The sequence below is a fragment of the Strongylocentrotus purpuratus genome, unplaced genomic scaffold (assembly GCF_000002235.5).
Source record: "Strongylocentrotus purpuratus isolate Spur 01 unplaced genomic scaffold, Spur_5.0 spur5_scaffold_18, whole genome shotgun sequence".
Taxonomy (NCBI): Eukaryota; Metazoa; Echinodermata; class Echinoidea; order Camarodonta; family Strongylocentrotidae; genus Strongylocentrotus; species Strongylocentrotus purpuratus.
This window is the reverse complement of record NW_022145603.1, coordinates 19,324,727-19,339,996: the sequence shown is the minus strand read 5'-3', so window position 1 is coordinate 19,339,996 and position 15,270 is coordinate 19,324,727. Positions and strand designations below refer to the sequence as shown.

General features: G+C 37.0%; 1 protein-coding gene across 2 annotated transcripts in view; it reads right to left on the bottom strand.

Annotated features, from left to right (window-relative positions):
* Positions 1-757: 757 nt before the first annotated feature.
* Positions 758-15,270, bottom strand: part of LOC589017 (myelin regulatory factor) — a 29,635-nt gene continuing 15,122 nt past the window's right edge. For both annotated transcript variants that reach the window (XM_011676773.2, XM_011676771.2), the window contains 10 exons: positions 14,544-14,717; positions 13,626-13,685; positions 12,947-13,032; positions 12,246-12,353; positions 9,773-9,994; positions 9,299-9,398; positions 8,425-8,496; positions 7,278-7,398; positions 6,699-6,782; positions 758-4,913 (listed from right to left, as the gene is read on the bottom strand). In XM_011676773.2, coding sequence (XP_011675075.2) covers positions 4,812-4,913; positions 6,699-6,782; positions 7,278-7,398; positions 8,425-8,496; positions 9,299-9,398; positions 9,773-9,994; positions 12,246-12,353; positions 12,947-13,032; positions 13,626-13,685; positions 14,544-14,717 — 1,129 coding nt within the window. In that variant the 3' untranslated portion in view covers positions 758-4,811. The remainder of the gene's footprint in view (positions 4,914-6,698; positions 6,783-7,277; positions 7,399-8,424; positions 8,497-9,298; positions 9,399-9,772; positions 9,995-12,245; positions 12,354-12,946; positions 13,033-13,625; positions 13,686-14,543; positions 14,718-15,270) is intronic.

Here is a 15,270-nt window from a genome sequence, read left to right as displayed (position 1 = left end):
AAGAAGTTTTATGAAACAGGGTCTTGACTGTTTTTCTCAAACTTCTTTGCTCATTCACTTTAAGTGCTGGATAGAGTGAATGAACAAAAGAGCTTGAGAAAAATGTGGAGATAAAAGAAAAACATGATAGAACACATCTTACGGGGGAGGATAATATGCTCAGGGACATCTTGGAATGGAAGATGGATGGTAAACGGGGGAAGAGGAAGACCAAGCATTGGATGGTGTCAGACTTGGTAGGTGACAGATCATATAGCATAATAAAGAAGAAAGTTGAAGATAGAGAGGGATGGAGAAAGAACTAAAGGAGGCTCTGATGTGGGGAGAGAGAGTTTCAGCGACAACATGTAAAAGTGTTTTTGAGATAAAGTACTTTGAGATAAAAACTAAAAGCACACCCTCTCAACTTTATATTGCAGATTTGAACCATATCAGCTCTTGCAAAGGAGTTGAATATACTTGCATAGTATCTGTGCTTTATAAATGTATCTTCTTCTTCTCCTTTTTTTCTTCTCCTCCTTCTTCTCTTTCTCCTTCTTCTCTTTCTCCTTCTTCTTCTCTTTCTCCTTCTTCTTCTCTTTCTCCTTCTTCTTCTCCTCCTTCTCTGGTACTAGATACTTGATGAAAAGGTATGCATTTACATGTACAGTGATTTGATTTCATTAAATGAATGGCCTACATGTATTCACTTAATACCAATCCATTTTTCATCACCCAAAACTCTCTTGACTGAATAAAAACACAGAGTAGACACGCATTCAGCTATCACATCAAAGGGATGGTTTAATGGAGGCATGGGTCAAAAAATAAAAACCTATCTTTTAATTACCAGACTAACAAAGTAAGATAAACAAGGGATTCAAAGAACAGAACAGGTACACGCCATATGCAGCGAAACCAGGGCCAAAATTGGTGTTTAAGATGCATAGTAGTGGGCTCTCATGGGGAATTCGACACCAATCGGGTATTAACCCAATAACAGGTGTTGTCAATCACCAGGATAAGCCTTCAGTGTTCTGACAAACAGGCCTTATGTAATGCTCTTCTTTTTCCACCTATCCCCCATATGGTAAATTTATTATATTCCATTCCCCTCACCCAAAGACTCTCTGAGACTAAGGGTATTTCTTGATGGGACTGCGGGTTTGCTGTGTGCAGACTTGTACATTCATCAATGGTATTTCCACTAAGTCTGGTGTCAGCGAATTATTACCTTCTGCACATGGTAACTGACGACCATCTCCCTTTTAATATTTGGTTTCTTTAAGTACATGAATGTTAACATATATATCTTATATGAATGGGATATAAAGTTTGAACAAATATTTTACGGACGTGATCACAATAAACACAATTGTGAGAAGTTTACAAAAGATAGAATACTTCCCCTTGAGGAGAGAGCTAAACATACCACATTGTAAAACTCTCATTTTACAACTTTAAAGATTTTAACAGATATCTCAATTCAGCAAAAAGTTTATACTTGTGAGAAATGTCTCTGAATTAATGACAAAATGGACCAAATTAGGTGATTTCTTTACTAATTAATTCTTTAAAGAAGAAACAACTTACAGGTAGCTGAGATCATTGAATCACGTCATGTACACTAATTCAACTCGACTTGTAAACATATGTTTGTTTTTATGAATGTGAGAAAACTATGCCAATTATTTTCCATGATTTTTCAAACATAAATCCTCACAAAGTACATGAACCCTATGCGCGTTTGAAATAAAAGACCCTTCACCAAGCATGATTGTAAAAAGTACACATCATTTCCCAATTTTGCAGCCTTTGATTATTTCCTACAAGCAAATTTCTCATAAAAAGTCTGATTTAGCTATTAAATCTTGTCAATAAATCACTTTGTTATCTAATTTCTTAAAATTTTATGTACAAATATAAAGATTTTAGAAAGTACATTGATACATTTATGATTTAACATGTACGACACACAAATTATTTATAATTGCTTTATATAATATATTTAGGAAATATATACTGCATGTTAAATGCATTTTATAAATCAGAAAATAAATGAATATATAGAACAATTTTAAGGATAATTCTCTCTCTAAAATAAAGGTATAAAGTTAAAGTTTGAATAATCCGGGTGAATTTGATATAAAGCTTTCATATCTTGCGAGTAGTGAATTACCGACCTTATGCACTAATTATTGAACTAAAATATTGACTAAGATGAGAATGTGATCAATTTGGTCCTTTAAAAAATATCCAGTCCTGAAAGGATTAAAATACGTCCACATCTCTACGTAACACATATAATGTAAATATATCGCTCAATCTAAAAAAAAAAGTTTAAGTACGAGGATACAACAGTTACCAGTATAAGCCAATATTTTCATGTAAAGATTTTTTCGCAGATCAAAGGTCTTAGGACAAACTCACGAGTTTTCAAATTCGCTTGAAACAATAATCTCTACTAATGATATACTTCTCAATGATCATCATTCCATTACCGTGGATCTTAAATGAAAATAATCAATTGAAGTACCCATTAGGATCAGAGTGGGCTCATCTGGGCCACAGACCCGGTGATATGGTTCATGCTATAGTATGTAGACACCGTATGCGAAATGCAGCGGGGCTAATACAAGTATTAGTGATTTTGACATGCAACATTACTTGCTAGAAACAATTCCGCAAGTTGTTAAATTCGCAATCAACAAGTGATTGGCGAAATTCACGAAAATAGACCCCAGGGAAAATCACAGCTTATACAGTACCTCAAAAAATTCATACATGTGTATATAATGATTATACAAAGGTGTAGCAAAATATTCAATATATACATTCAATTTCGGATAAAAATTTAGAATGAAGCCATTAAAAATGGTATAAAAATCACACATTCAATAAGTCTTTTGTCAATCAAGTTATTTGTCTTGTTATTGTTTCTAACAACTCCCTGTCCAGCAATGTGAAAGTCCAAAGGGCTTCTACAAAAATAAGGCATTTTTGTTCCTTCTTCTTTTTTTTCCTTTTTTGTATCTGTATGGCTGTTTTCCATAGAGCTACCGACTTGAATCGCTAAAAAGCTTGAAAATTGGGCAATTAGTTTAAAGTTACAAAGGAACGACCAACTGCATTTTTCATTATCGACTTGGGAGAGTTAAATTATAAAAGCATTGGATGAAGGAACTCTTTCTTTTCATTTGTTCTTATTTTGATATGACAAGGCCTCAGATACTGATATATCACATTTTGACATATTTGGTCACAGAAGTTCTAATTGCAAAATTATAAACATTTTCAATTAACGGTGTGATACATCATTGAAAGACATGTATTTCAATTTGGAATGTGCAACTGCCTAATGTCATAAGAGCAGCTCAGTAATCAGACTCAAACTCTAGAACAACATTCCTCTTCTTCAAAAAAGAAGATTCATTACATATTCATGTTCTTAAGTAGATTTCTCCAATATTTTTACAGATACCAGAAGTACAAAAAAAAAAGATTGAGTACTTCACATAGATGACACTAGTACTGCTGATTCCTGAAGAAAAAAAACTTGAAAATTATGACTTTGATATACATATTTTATGTTGTGCTCACCTTTACTCCCTATCTCAATTCAAAACAATGTCCCCCAAAAAATAATTACTATTTTTTTAGTGCTTTTAACGTTGTTACAATCACAATTACTTTTATTTTGTGAGAGCGATATTTGATACATCATTCCCAAAATAATATGAATGTCATTTGGTTAATAGTATACATGTTAATAGCATACATCCCTGTAACAAACACAACTACTTTTATATTCCCAAGTTGGAAAGTACAATGAATGTTGTGCATGATGACAAGACGGTAAAATCATTTACACCACCCATGTAAGGGAGATCTATTCCAAAAGAAACCAAATTTTTGCTATCTCAATTATCCTCCACTAATGCAAGGCTTGTACGTTGCATTATCACTCAAACCAAAGCAAGATATAACTATTTTTCTCTTAATAAAAAATATACAATTTGGAAATGGCTAGCCCATTATAAAATCTTGAAGAAATATACAAAGAAGAAGTACTGCATTGTAAGAGATCTAATATTAATTGTTTTTCTATTTTCAAAAAACTTACAAGTACTTGTATATGGTGTACATGATATATCTATTTACAAAAGGCAATCACTGATCATAAAATTTCACAATTTGCTCATGGAACTTTTTCGACAAAAGGTGAATATAGACTTCCATGAGTGTACATTTCTGAGAAATTTTCGAGACAATCTGCCCCTTTCTTTTTTCTTTAACCATTTGAAAGCAGAACGTCACTGATCCAATGCAGCTTGCAACACTTTTCACAGCTTATTGCCCCACTACTTCAACATTTTCTCGATTAGAAAATGATTGAAGTAAGATTGCGATCGACTGACCAGTACTGTGTGATTTACGGACATCATCAATTCTGACCCATCTTCCAATCATTTCCAAAAATATATCATCTCTGAAGTTTACCCATTTTTTAATATCACTTGAAAGGATCGACTGACCAGTACTATGTGTTTTACAGATATCACAAATTCTAAACCCATCTTCCAATCATTTCCAAAAATATATCATCTCTGAAGTTTACCCATTTTTTTAATATCACTTGAAAGGATATAGTGACCAGTACCATGTGTTTTACAGATATCACAAATTCTACACCCATCTTCCAATCATTTCCAAAAATATCATCTCTAAAGTTTAACCCTTTTAAAGAATAAAACCGCCTGAAAGGATTCCACCAAATTTTCTGTGGGATCGTTTGACCGGTACAGAAACTGCGGACATGTTTCGTCTCGATTCTAAGCAGAACAGAGAGACAGATCACGTGTGAAGTTGAATCGATACTCCAGATATTCTTCTCCCAGGTATTGGTTCTCAAGTCTGCAGATGGAGGATGTATCCTGAAATAAAGACAGAGACAGAAGGTGAGAGAGAGAGAAAAAATATAAAAACACTTATGAATCGATGCATATGGTAATCATACCGCCATATCTAGCTACTTTACTATGTTAGGTCAAAAAGGGGAAAATACAGACAGAGACAAAACAAGAGAGAACAAAAATTAAACCACTTTATATGAATCGAATCATATCTAGCTACAGTCTAACCTGTCTATAGCGACTGCCCAAGGGAAACACAAAAAGTGGTCTTTATAGACAGGTTCTGTTTGATTTGATTTGATTTATTTATTTCTGTTTGATTTTCTTTTTCTTTTGCATTTTTACAAATATATAACAAACAAATATTGCAAATTTACACATGACAAAAGAATATATGTAGAATAAAGTAAGGCTGGGTGTAACTAATCGAGAACATCAAACAGGAGGGTTGACAAAATAAGCAAAGCTTGATAGTATGACTACCCTCAAAGGATACATAATAATACAAATATGGAGGAACAAAAAATTGGTAAAAGGGGAAAAGACGGAAAAAAGAAGAGAAAAGAAAGAGGGGATGCACATCAATATTCACAGACTTATGTGGTAGTTAAATTTCAAATTGATATATAAAGATTTTAAATAAGAAAGAAATGCAAATTTGAATACTGAGTGGCCAACTTGGGATACAATAGAATGAGAAGACTCGCGAGGTTCGGACAGTAAGAATGTGAAAGTAAGATCAGCCAGCTGGTTTTAAACCTGTTTCAATGAGAAACCATTTGCAAGGGAAACTACAAATGTGGTCTTTGTAGACAGGTGGTCACTATAGCAGGCTTGACTGTACTTTACTATGTAAAGTCAAAAAGCAAACACTTTCTTGACACAAAATCAGTATGTTACAACCTTGAGCAGAGATGCCAACCTCTTGACACACAACAAAAACAGACTGAATATCCTTAAAAAATCAGATTTTGGAGAGAAAAACCAGATTTTCACAAAAACTCATATTTCACACTTATTATCGTACTAAATACGATAAAATCATACTGGTTGGCATCTCTGCTTAAGTCTTTGCAGTTCAAATACTTTCTTGTTGTGAAAATAAAAGTTTCAGATTGGCAAAAAATAAAGTTCTTCTCTTTCCCTTTACCAATATAATAATAATATTAATAATAACATTTCTGCTTATATAGCGCTTAATACATCAGCAATGTCCGAGTTTCTAAACGCTTTACATTATTACCCTGGTCATCGGATTCTGAGATAACGCGATCACAAGCTATTTTTGCATACATAATGAGCCCTGTGGCTTTTGACCTTTGACCTCGTGACTCCAAAATCTTATCAATTCATTAGCTCTGCAAGATACATACATGACCCAAGTTTGGCGGTAATCCATCAATCGGTTCTTGAGATAACGTGATCCCGAGAACGGTACCTACGGTCGTACAGACAACCAGAAATAAAAATGCCTCCGGCTACTTTGTAGCGGAGGCATAAAAAAGTCGAAAATGGCTCCTACTGATTTTTGTTATTGATTAACGGTAGTGCGCACGCGCAACTCGTCAGTGCTCTGCATGCGTTAGCATGGAAGTGAGGAGAGTCAGGTAAGCAAAACATGGTATCTTACCAAAGTTTGCCTTCAGAAAAATCTGTGAAACTTCTGCAATCGTTAAATAAAAAACACACTCCAGAGGCAGATTTTTTTTATTTCAATATTTCGTTGTTTGCCGGCTAAACAACAGAAAAATCAATGATTTTGGATTGCAGTGTAAACGCACCATACGATGCCTGTATAAAACTAACCTGAATCATAGCAGGCGCGATACGAAACACGTAAAGACTGCTCTGATATGCTCCAACCGGTAGCTGCCAAACGTGCACAAGACTCTGAAATATAAAGATACAATGAAACATCAGTCAAGGGGACTACTCACTAAAGAAATTAAAACTTCTTTCGCTGTGAAACTCTCTATTTCACGACCGAATTTACTTAGTTTATTTTGTTGCCTTTGTAAATTTTTAATGAACATATTATATAAAGTGAGTAATGAGAAAGTTCTTGGAAGAACTGAAGTGCGAAGGAAAATGATACGCGAGATATTGATTAGGCAGTTGAAGTTCATGGGTCACATTACACGTAAAGAAGGCCTAGGAAATCTTGCTTTGACAGGGAAAATTGTGGGAAAGAGCACTAGGGGAAGAAGGAGGATACTTTGGATGGACAGTATGCAGAAATTGTTGGAAGAGAGAGGAGTGAAAGAACTGGGAATGGTGCTAATAGAGAAGGCTAGGAGCCGAGGGTTGTGGAACAGCATGATCGCCAAAGTCAAACGATATGGCACTTAGAGAGAGAGAGATCGATCAAAAGTGACCTTAACTGACCTGAACACTGACCATTGCAGATTTGACTGGCTGTGAAGACGCCTCAAAGGTCTCTATTGGCTCTGTGCACATAGATGCAGCGGTCCATGAACAGAGGACCATCATAGACTCCTCACTCGTACTGTCAATACATAATAATAATAATATTACCAGGGATACCAGTTAGAATTGATCAGAGGGCCTGAAAATCACCTAGAATGAGCTATTTTGTACACAAAAAGCCTAAACTATGGTCTGAAATAACTTGCCAGGGCCTGATTTCCGGCTATTGCCTGAAAACTGGAATTCCTGTATTACATTTGGGTCATTCCATAAAGTTGGGGCAAAAAAAATGATGGTGTTCGTTCATGTAAGGTAGGTATGAGATCTTCTACTACACACATGGAAGATGAAATTATCTGTTGAAGATTTTTATGCAATGAACTTATATAGTAGTGCCCTCCCAGAATCGTTCCTGTTTATGTTGCTTTTTTCCAAAAATTTTGTTTACTATACATTTCTCTATTTACCGGCTTTACATGGACACCATATTCATATGATATTACATAAACTTTGAGCTGTTGAATAAGAGGAATCTAATTGCAACTAATCATTAAAGTTTCTAAATTTACAATATAATATGAAATTGTATAATTACTAATTTCATGTAAAAATGGCAATTTCTATAACACATTATACATGAGCAAAAAGAGCAAAATTCACAGAACATTTTGAGTCTATTTCCAACGCAGTATGTTGTACTGTCCTTGAATAAGAGCCATCTAATTGTAACTAATCATTAAAGTTTCTAAATTGGCAATATAATTTGAGATTTATATTTACTCTTTTAATGTAAATTATTTCCAACGCAGTATGCTGTGCTGTTCTTGAATAAGAGCAATTTAATTGGAACTAATCATTAAAGTTTTTAAATTGGCAATGTAATGTGAAATTGTATTACTACTATTTTCATGTAAAAAATAGCAATTTTCATACTACATTATACATGAGCAGAAAGAGAAAAAAATCAGAGAAAATTTTGAGTCTCATTTCCAATGCAGTATGTTTTACTGTTCTTGAATAAAAAGCAATCTAATTGTAACTAATCATTAAAATCTCTAAATTGGCAATTTCCATACCGCACAAATCCTGTGTTGTTCATACTTACTTCAGATAGAGCTCTGTGAAACGTACTGGGAAGTGAGCACCGACTGAAATGTCGTAGGTGAAGTTTCCATTCCTGTGGAGAAATAAGACAAAACAAACAAATCATAGATTTGTTCTGATATACTCCAATTCAGTTTAAAAAATTAATTTTCTCTGTGTAGGCCTAAGTGGAGTTTTTTGTATAAAATAAATATGCATAAAGGCAAATAATATATCAACAGAAAGCTTATAAGCCATATACATTACAATAATATCAATATATGCTATTTTAGTGTCTGTCAGAGGAGTAACAGCTCTCTAAAATCTGAAATCTAAAGCTTTGAAAACCGAAAGAGGCCTTAGACACTTAGACAGGGCTGACACTAACATGCGCCCTAGACACATGGTGTGCCCAGAAATCTGAGTCTGGACCCGCAAATTCCAAAATATTTACGTAGGGCTCTTGCATACAGACTTGGAAGAGTTTGAATTATCTTGAGCCCCTTGCGTGAAACTTAGTGTCAGGGTATGCCTTTGTCTTTTTTGTGGTTGAGTGAATACGTCACCAGACTTTCGATGACAAAGTCTTCGGTTTGAGTCCCGCCGCGGCACTAATGTCCTTTGGCAAGAGATTGATCTACATTTGCCACTCTCCACCCAGGTGTTAAATGGATACCCGGTAGGATGCGAAAGCCAATGTAGTACGCTTAGCAATTTGAGCCTGGTAGCTCTTGCTGGAATGCTCCCCAGGGAGTGGAGAAAGTGCATACATTGTGTGTGGGCAAGGCAGAATCCGATGACCGGGGTAATAATGTAAAGCGCTTAGTAACTTGGACGTTGCCGATGTATTAAGGGCTAATATATAAGCAAAAACTATTATTATTTGTCATACTTACGCAGTGGCAATGCAGGATTCGCCACAGTCGGTCTCTGAAGCACATTGCTCTGGGCAGATCGTCTTCTTCCTGTCGATTTGGATGAAATTCACGTCGATACCTGAAAAAGCAATCAAGGTCAGAGAAATAGAAATAAAGTTGGTGCAAGCCAAAACATTTCTTTACAACAATTAAATCTTATCCCAGGAAGCGCAACATTCAAAGCTATTTATTGTCCTAATGGCGGCCTGAGTCAGGAGAGCTGAGGTAATTGTTTGCAGTTCGTCGTGACTGTGCCATGGACCAGTGATGGCCTGGTGGTAGAGTCACTGCCCAGCAAGCAGTAGTTGGCAGGTTAAATTCCAGCTGGTTCCAAGATTGTTTTGGACTTGTCTTCAATTACATGATCAAGCGTACGATCTCTATCTAGGGTTTTGAGGTTTGTACAAATGACCTTTGATCTGCCCATACTGGCTTACTCTTTGCCATCCTCACCTATAGTTGTCATCCTCTTCTTCCTGCGTGGCACTGACCGTTTCCTCCTTGTCTGCATGTTGACCGACCCCATCTCCCCCGTCCCAGTGCTGCCGTTCATAGGCATGCCATCGGGTACATCAACGGGCGGGGCTACAGGTTCGATGACAGGTCCAGATGGGACCGTGACGGTGGTGCTCAGGGGCACGCCCTGTGCGGGAGGGGTGGCCAGAACGGGCGGAGCTGCAGGTGGAATGGTGGAAAAGGAGGTATAAGTTAATGCTCCAGAGCAATTTGGATATGGTTTCTATTGGACGATTCTCTACAGAGCATCCATACAACAGTCAAACCTGCTTTATTGACCACCTGCCTACAAAGACCACCTGTCTACAAAGAACATATTTCTTGTTTCCCTTGAATGGTCTTTATAGACAGGTTTTACTGTACAATGCTACTTCTAATTCTACTTCTACGACGATACTCAGCAGGATCCATGAGTCAGGATGTAGTGCTGAGGAATAAACTATCTAGTTCTTGGTCTATATACTACATATGCTGGGGTGACATAATGGCAGCTGAGCTAAAGCCGTGGTAAGATTTGTGGAGCGCCAGGAGTGTCAAGTCAAACAGAAATGAGCGCTATACAAAAATCCACTATCAATATTATTATTTTTACATGACATTTATTAATGTTTCTCTATGAATGACAAATCTTTTGAATTGACTATGACTATGACTAGCAGTAGAGGTACCAGAACGCACTATGGTCATGTGAAGAGATTCTTCATTTTTCAATGAAATATGTAAAAACTAGATGGAATTCGACTGCGCGCAGTCGAAAATGATGCCTCCGTTATAGAGCAATTTTACAAACCAAAACAGAAAAAAAAAAATTGAATTCACGTTCAATGGTAATCCATTGACAGGTTCTCAGAATATTGTGATTACAAGCAATTTCTCATATACATATATGACCCTTTGATCTTTGACCTCATGACCATAAAATCTACTCAGTTCATTGGCTCTGCAAGATGTTCTGAGTTAAATAGTAATCCATCTGTCAGTTCTAATGAGAATGCGTTCACAAGCTATTTTTGCATACATAATGGGCCCATGACCTTTGACCTTTGACCTTATGAACCAAGAATCTACTCAGTTCATTGGCTCTGCAAGTAACAAACATGACCTAATTTTGGCATGAATCCATCAATCGGTTCTTGAGATAACGCGATCACAAGCTGTTTTTGCATTCATAATGTGCGCTGTGGCCTTTGACCTTTGACCTACGTGCTCCAAAATCTAATCAGATCGTCTTCCTATGGTGATACACACTATCATTAAGTTTGAAGTTTAAATCTCCAGTGGTTCTTGAGATATTATGATAACAATCTCAATGTATGGAATTTCATAAGTTGACCTCTGTGACCCTTGACCTTTGACCTACGTGCTCCAAAATCTAATCAGATCGTCTTCCTATGGTGATACACACTATCACTAAGTTTGAAGTTTAAATCTCCAGTGGTTCTTGAGATATCATGATAACAATCTCAATGTATGGAATTTCATAAGTTGACCTCTGTGACCCTTGACCTTTGACATACGTGCTCCAAAATCTAATCAGATTGTTTTCCTATAGTGATACACACTATCACTAAGTTTGAAGTTTAAATCTCCAGTGGTTCTTGAGATATCATGATAACAATCTCAATGTATGGAATTTCATAAGTTGACCTCTGTGACCCTTGACCTTTGACATACGTGCTCCAAAATCTAATCAGATCGTCTTCCTATGGTGATACATACTATCCTTAAGTTTGAAGTTTAAATCTCAAATGGTTCTTGAGATATCGCGCTAACAAACTCAATACAAGGAATTTCATAAGTTGACCTCTGTGACCTGTGACCTTTGACCTACGTACTCCAAAATCTAATCAGATCGTCTTCCTATGGTGATAAATACTATTCCCGAGTCTTAAGTTTAAATCTTAAATGGTTCTTGAGATATTGTGATAACGGTCAAACGGGACGGACGGACGGACGTACGGACGGACGGACGTACGGACGTACGGACGTACGGACGGACAACCCGAAAACATGATGCCTCCGGCACCACCTTCGGTGGCGGAGGCATAACAAGAAAAAACATCTCTAACTTACATGAAAGTGAAATGTCACAAAAGATTCTGGATTAACAGTAGCTTGAAACCTTTAATAGTGATGCATTAAGGGAATGTTGAATTGGGGGAAAAAATAGCAGACCGTGATTAATTCATGAAAGTTTCACGTCGCGATAGTTTGTGGTTTTACGATAGGATAATAATAATAATAATAATAATAATAATATTCCACTTTTAAATAGCGCCCATTAACATTGATACAACAATGTGTCTAAGCGCTTTACAGATATGTTATTACCCGTAACCCCGGTCATGGGATTCAGACTTACCCGTACACAATGTGTGCACGTTCTCCACTCCCCGGGGAGCATTCTTACCTTGTGGATGGAATGTTGAATTGAGAGCTGCTATGTTGGCTATGAGCGGGGGTAAGATGGTCACCTCTGCAACAGGATTGCAGCAATACACTGGAGCAGCTGTAGGCACTGCAACAAAAAGAGAATAGCATTAACTTAATAATACGATGTGTATCTAATTTCATAGTCAAATGAATATATTGACAATCTTGAAAGTTCAGAAAAAACCACACTAATGGGATGAGAGTACTGTTTCATCAGCCTCTCGTCACAAAAATACAGACTGAATATCCTTACAAAAATCAGATTTTCACAAAAACTTGACACTGCCACTGGCCAGTTGGCCCTGGGCCAGTAAAATGTCAGACAGTTGTTTTACTGGTAAGAACGGGCAAGTAAAATGTTTGCTCTTTCATTAACATTTAATGAGAAAATTGTTATGTATTTCCTGCCCATGTAGGCTATTTGTTGTTCAATGTTTTTGTTTTTAAAGATGAAAAATCGTATTTTCAAAGGCAATATCGTATTCTCGTATTTCACTTGTTTTATCGTACTAAATACGATAACATCGTACTGGTTGGCATCTCTGCATCTGTCTCCATAATATTAACAACTTGTAAGTTGCAACAATTCACTATAAAAGAGGTTATTAGTTTGTGGTGGTTGACCGCATCATATCTGAATGAGCCTTTAGGCATACAAACACAAGAAACGAGACATACCTTTGGACATCTCAAGCGTAGTGGTGAGAACTGTGGAAGTCTTGAGACCTTGTGTCGTCATGTTGATCATTGTTGGGGCCTTAGACCTGAAAACAAAACAACCATCAATCGCAATGAAAGGTAAAAATAATGTATTGCAGCTTTACAAAAAAGAGAATGGAATGGAACGGATCGATTCCATCTAATTGCTGCTCTTGATATTGATTGCAATTCTCTTCTAAATACAGATGAGTTTGTAAGTTTAAGATTGATTGGAATACTTAGGACCAATCTGGATCAATCGCAACTCTTTATTAAAAGAACAGTGCTCTAGGCATATGATTGCATTGTGAAATAAACTGTGTATGGAACTCATGAATGTTTGTAAACCTCATCAAATAAACAACGTACTCTATAATAGGAAATTAATTCAATCTAATTTCTCTATTCATATCAACCATACATCAAGACACTTTCAAATTCGATGCTACTGATGTGTTTTCTAGCAAGTTTTGTGTGAAATGGAAACATGTTTCTAAAAGTCGTTGCGCTAGTGCCTTTGGTAAGGCATTAATCCTCATTACCAAGTCCCCTCAGAGAGGACTTAAAGCCGTTGGTCACCTGGTTGCTTTAGCATACACATGCCAATAGCAGTCAGGACAAACAAACAAACAAACATACAAACATAGATGTAACTTACAGCATTGTGGCTGGATCGTCGTTAGTTTCCATTATGTAGAGAGTTGCGATGGCAGCAAAGCTGAAAGATACGAAGTTGAAATAAGGTTTTTATCAGGATCATATTGACATAGTGTGTTGAAGCTGAGATTGGTGGTGATGATGATGGTTATGATGATGGTGTGGTGATGATGATGATGATGATGATGATGATGATGATGATGATGATGATGATGATGATGAATGATTATGATGATGATGAATGATGATGAATGATGGTGAATGATGACGATGATGATAATAATGATGGCGACGATGACGATAATAATGACGATGATGATAAAAATGATGACGACGATGAGGATAATAATGATGACGATGATGATAATGTTGATAATGATGATGATGATAATGATGATGTTAAATATGATGATAATAAGGATGATGATGATGATGATCGATGATGATCGATGAAGTTGTTGTTGTTGATGATGATGATAATGGATGACGATAATCATGACCATTACGACGACGATAAAGACGTTGATGATAATGTTGACGATGATGATGACTTTGATGATGTTAATGATGATGATGGTGATTGAGATAATGGCATGACATTAATCTATATTTGCCACACACCACTAAGGTGGGGAACATGATTATTCCTTGAAACACAATCTACCGTGGAAAGGCATAGGGATGTGTTAAAGCCCCACTGTCCTACTTGTAGCTACCTGCTCCCTCTATATAGAAAACTTCCCCAATCGGTGCCTGTTGGTCCCCCATGATCCTCTTTTTCTTACGTTAGTTGAGAGCTGAGTTAATGAGATAGCCACCTGTCAGTGACCCCGCTGTGTTCTCTAATCCCTTCTAGCCCAGTAGTATTGACGGTCTTTAACAAACCGTTCAAACAAATAATCATATTCCAATTACTCACCAGAAGAGCATGATGAGGATGAGGGCCACTATAAGCAGCTGCATGGAGCGTGGCGAGAGACACGGGGTGATGCCCAGTTGATCTTTGCCCTTCTTGGTGCTGCTGATGCTGCCATTCCGATCGCGACGAGGCTTGCCCGATTTGGCGCCGGCCGATTTCTTGCTGCCATCACGGCTGTGAAGTGAGCAGAAAGCAGGGATTTGATTTTTTTGAAATATTCACTCATATCATTAGCCCGTCATTGCTTTCCTCTTGAGGCTGTAGACCCTAATCACATTGGAAAGCTTCTCTCTCTTTCTCTCTCTGTGCTTGTCTGCCTCTCTCTGTCTCTCTTTCTCTCACTCTCTCTTTTTCTCCCTCCATCTGTGTCTCACTTTAGTGTTCCAATACTAGTGTTTAACTTGAGACTGTCCACTCTCTTTAGCTTGGCCAGTCTCTCTCTCTCTCTCTCCCCTCTCTCTCTCTCTCTATCTCTCTGTCTCTCACTCTTTCTCTGTCTGTCTGACTGTCTGTCTCTCCCTCTATCAACCACTCTCTCCCTCTTTCTGTCTCTCTCTCTCTTTCTACCTCTCTCTGACTCTCTGTCTTACTCTGTCTCTCTCTCTCTCTCTCATTCTATCTCTCTCTCTCTCTCTACCACTCTCTGTCTCAGTCTGTCTCTATATATATATCTCTATCTTTCTCCCGTTCTACAACTCTCTCTCTCTCTCCATCTCTATGTCTCACC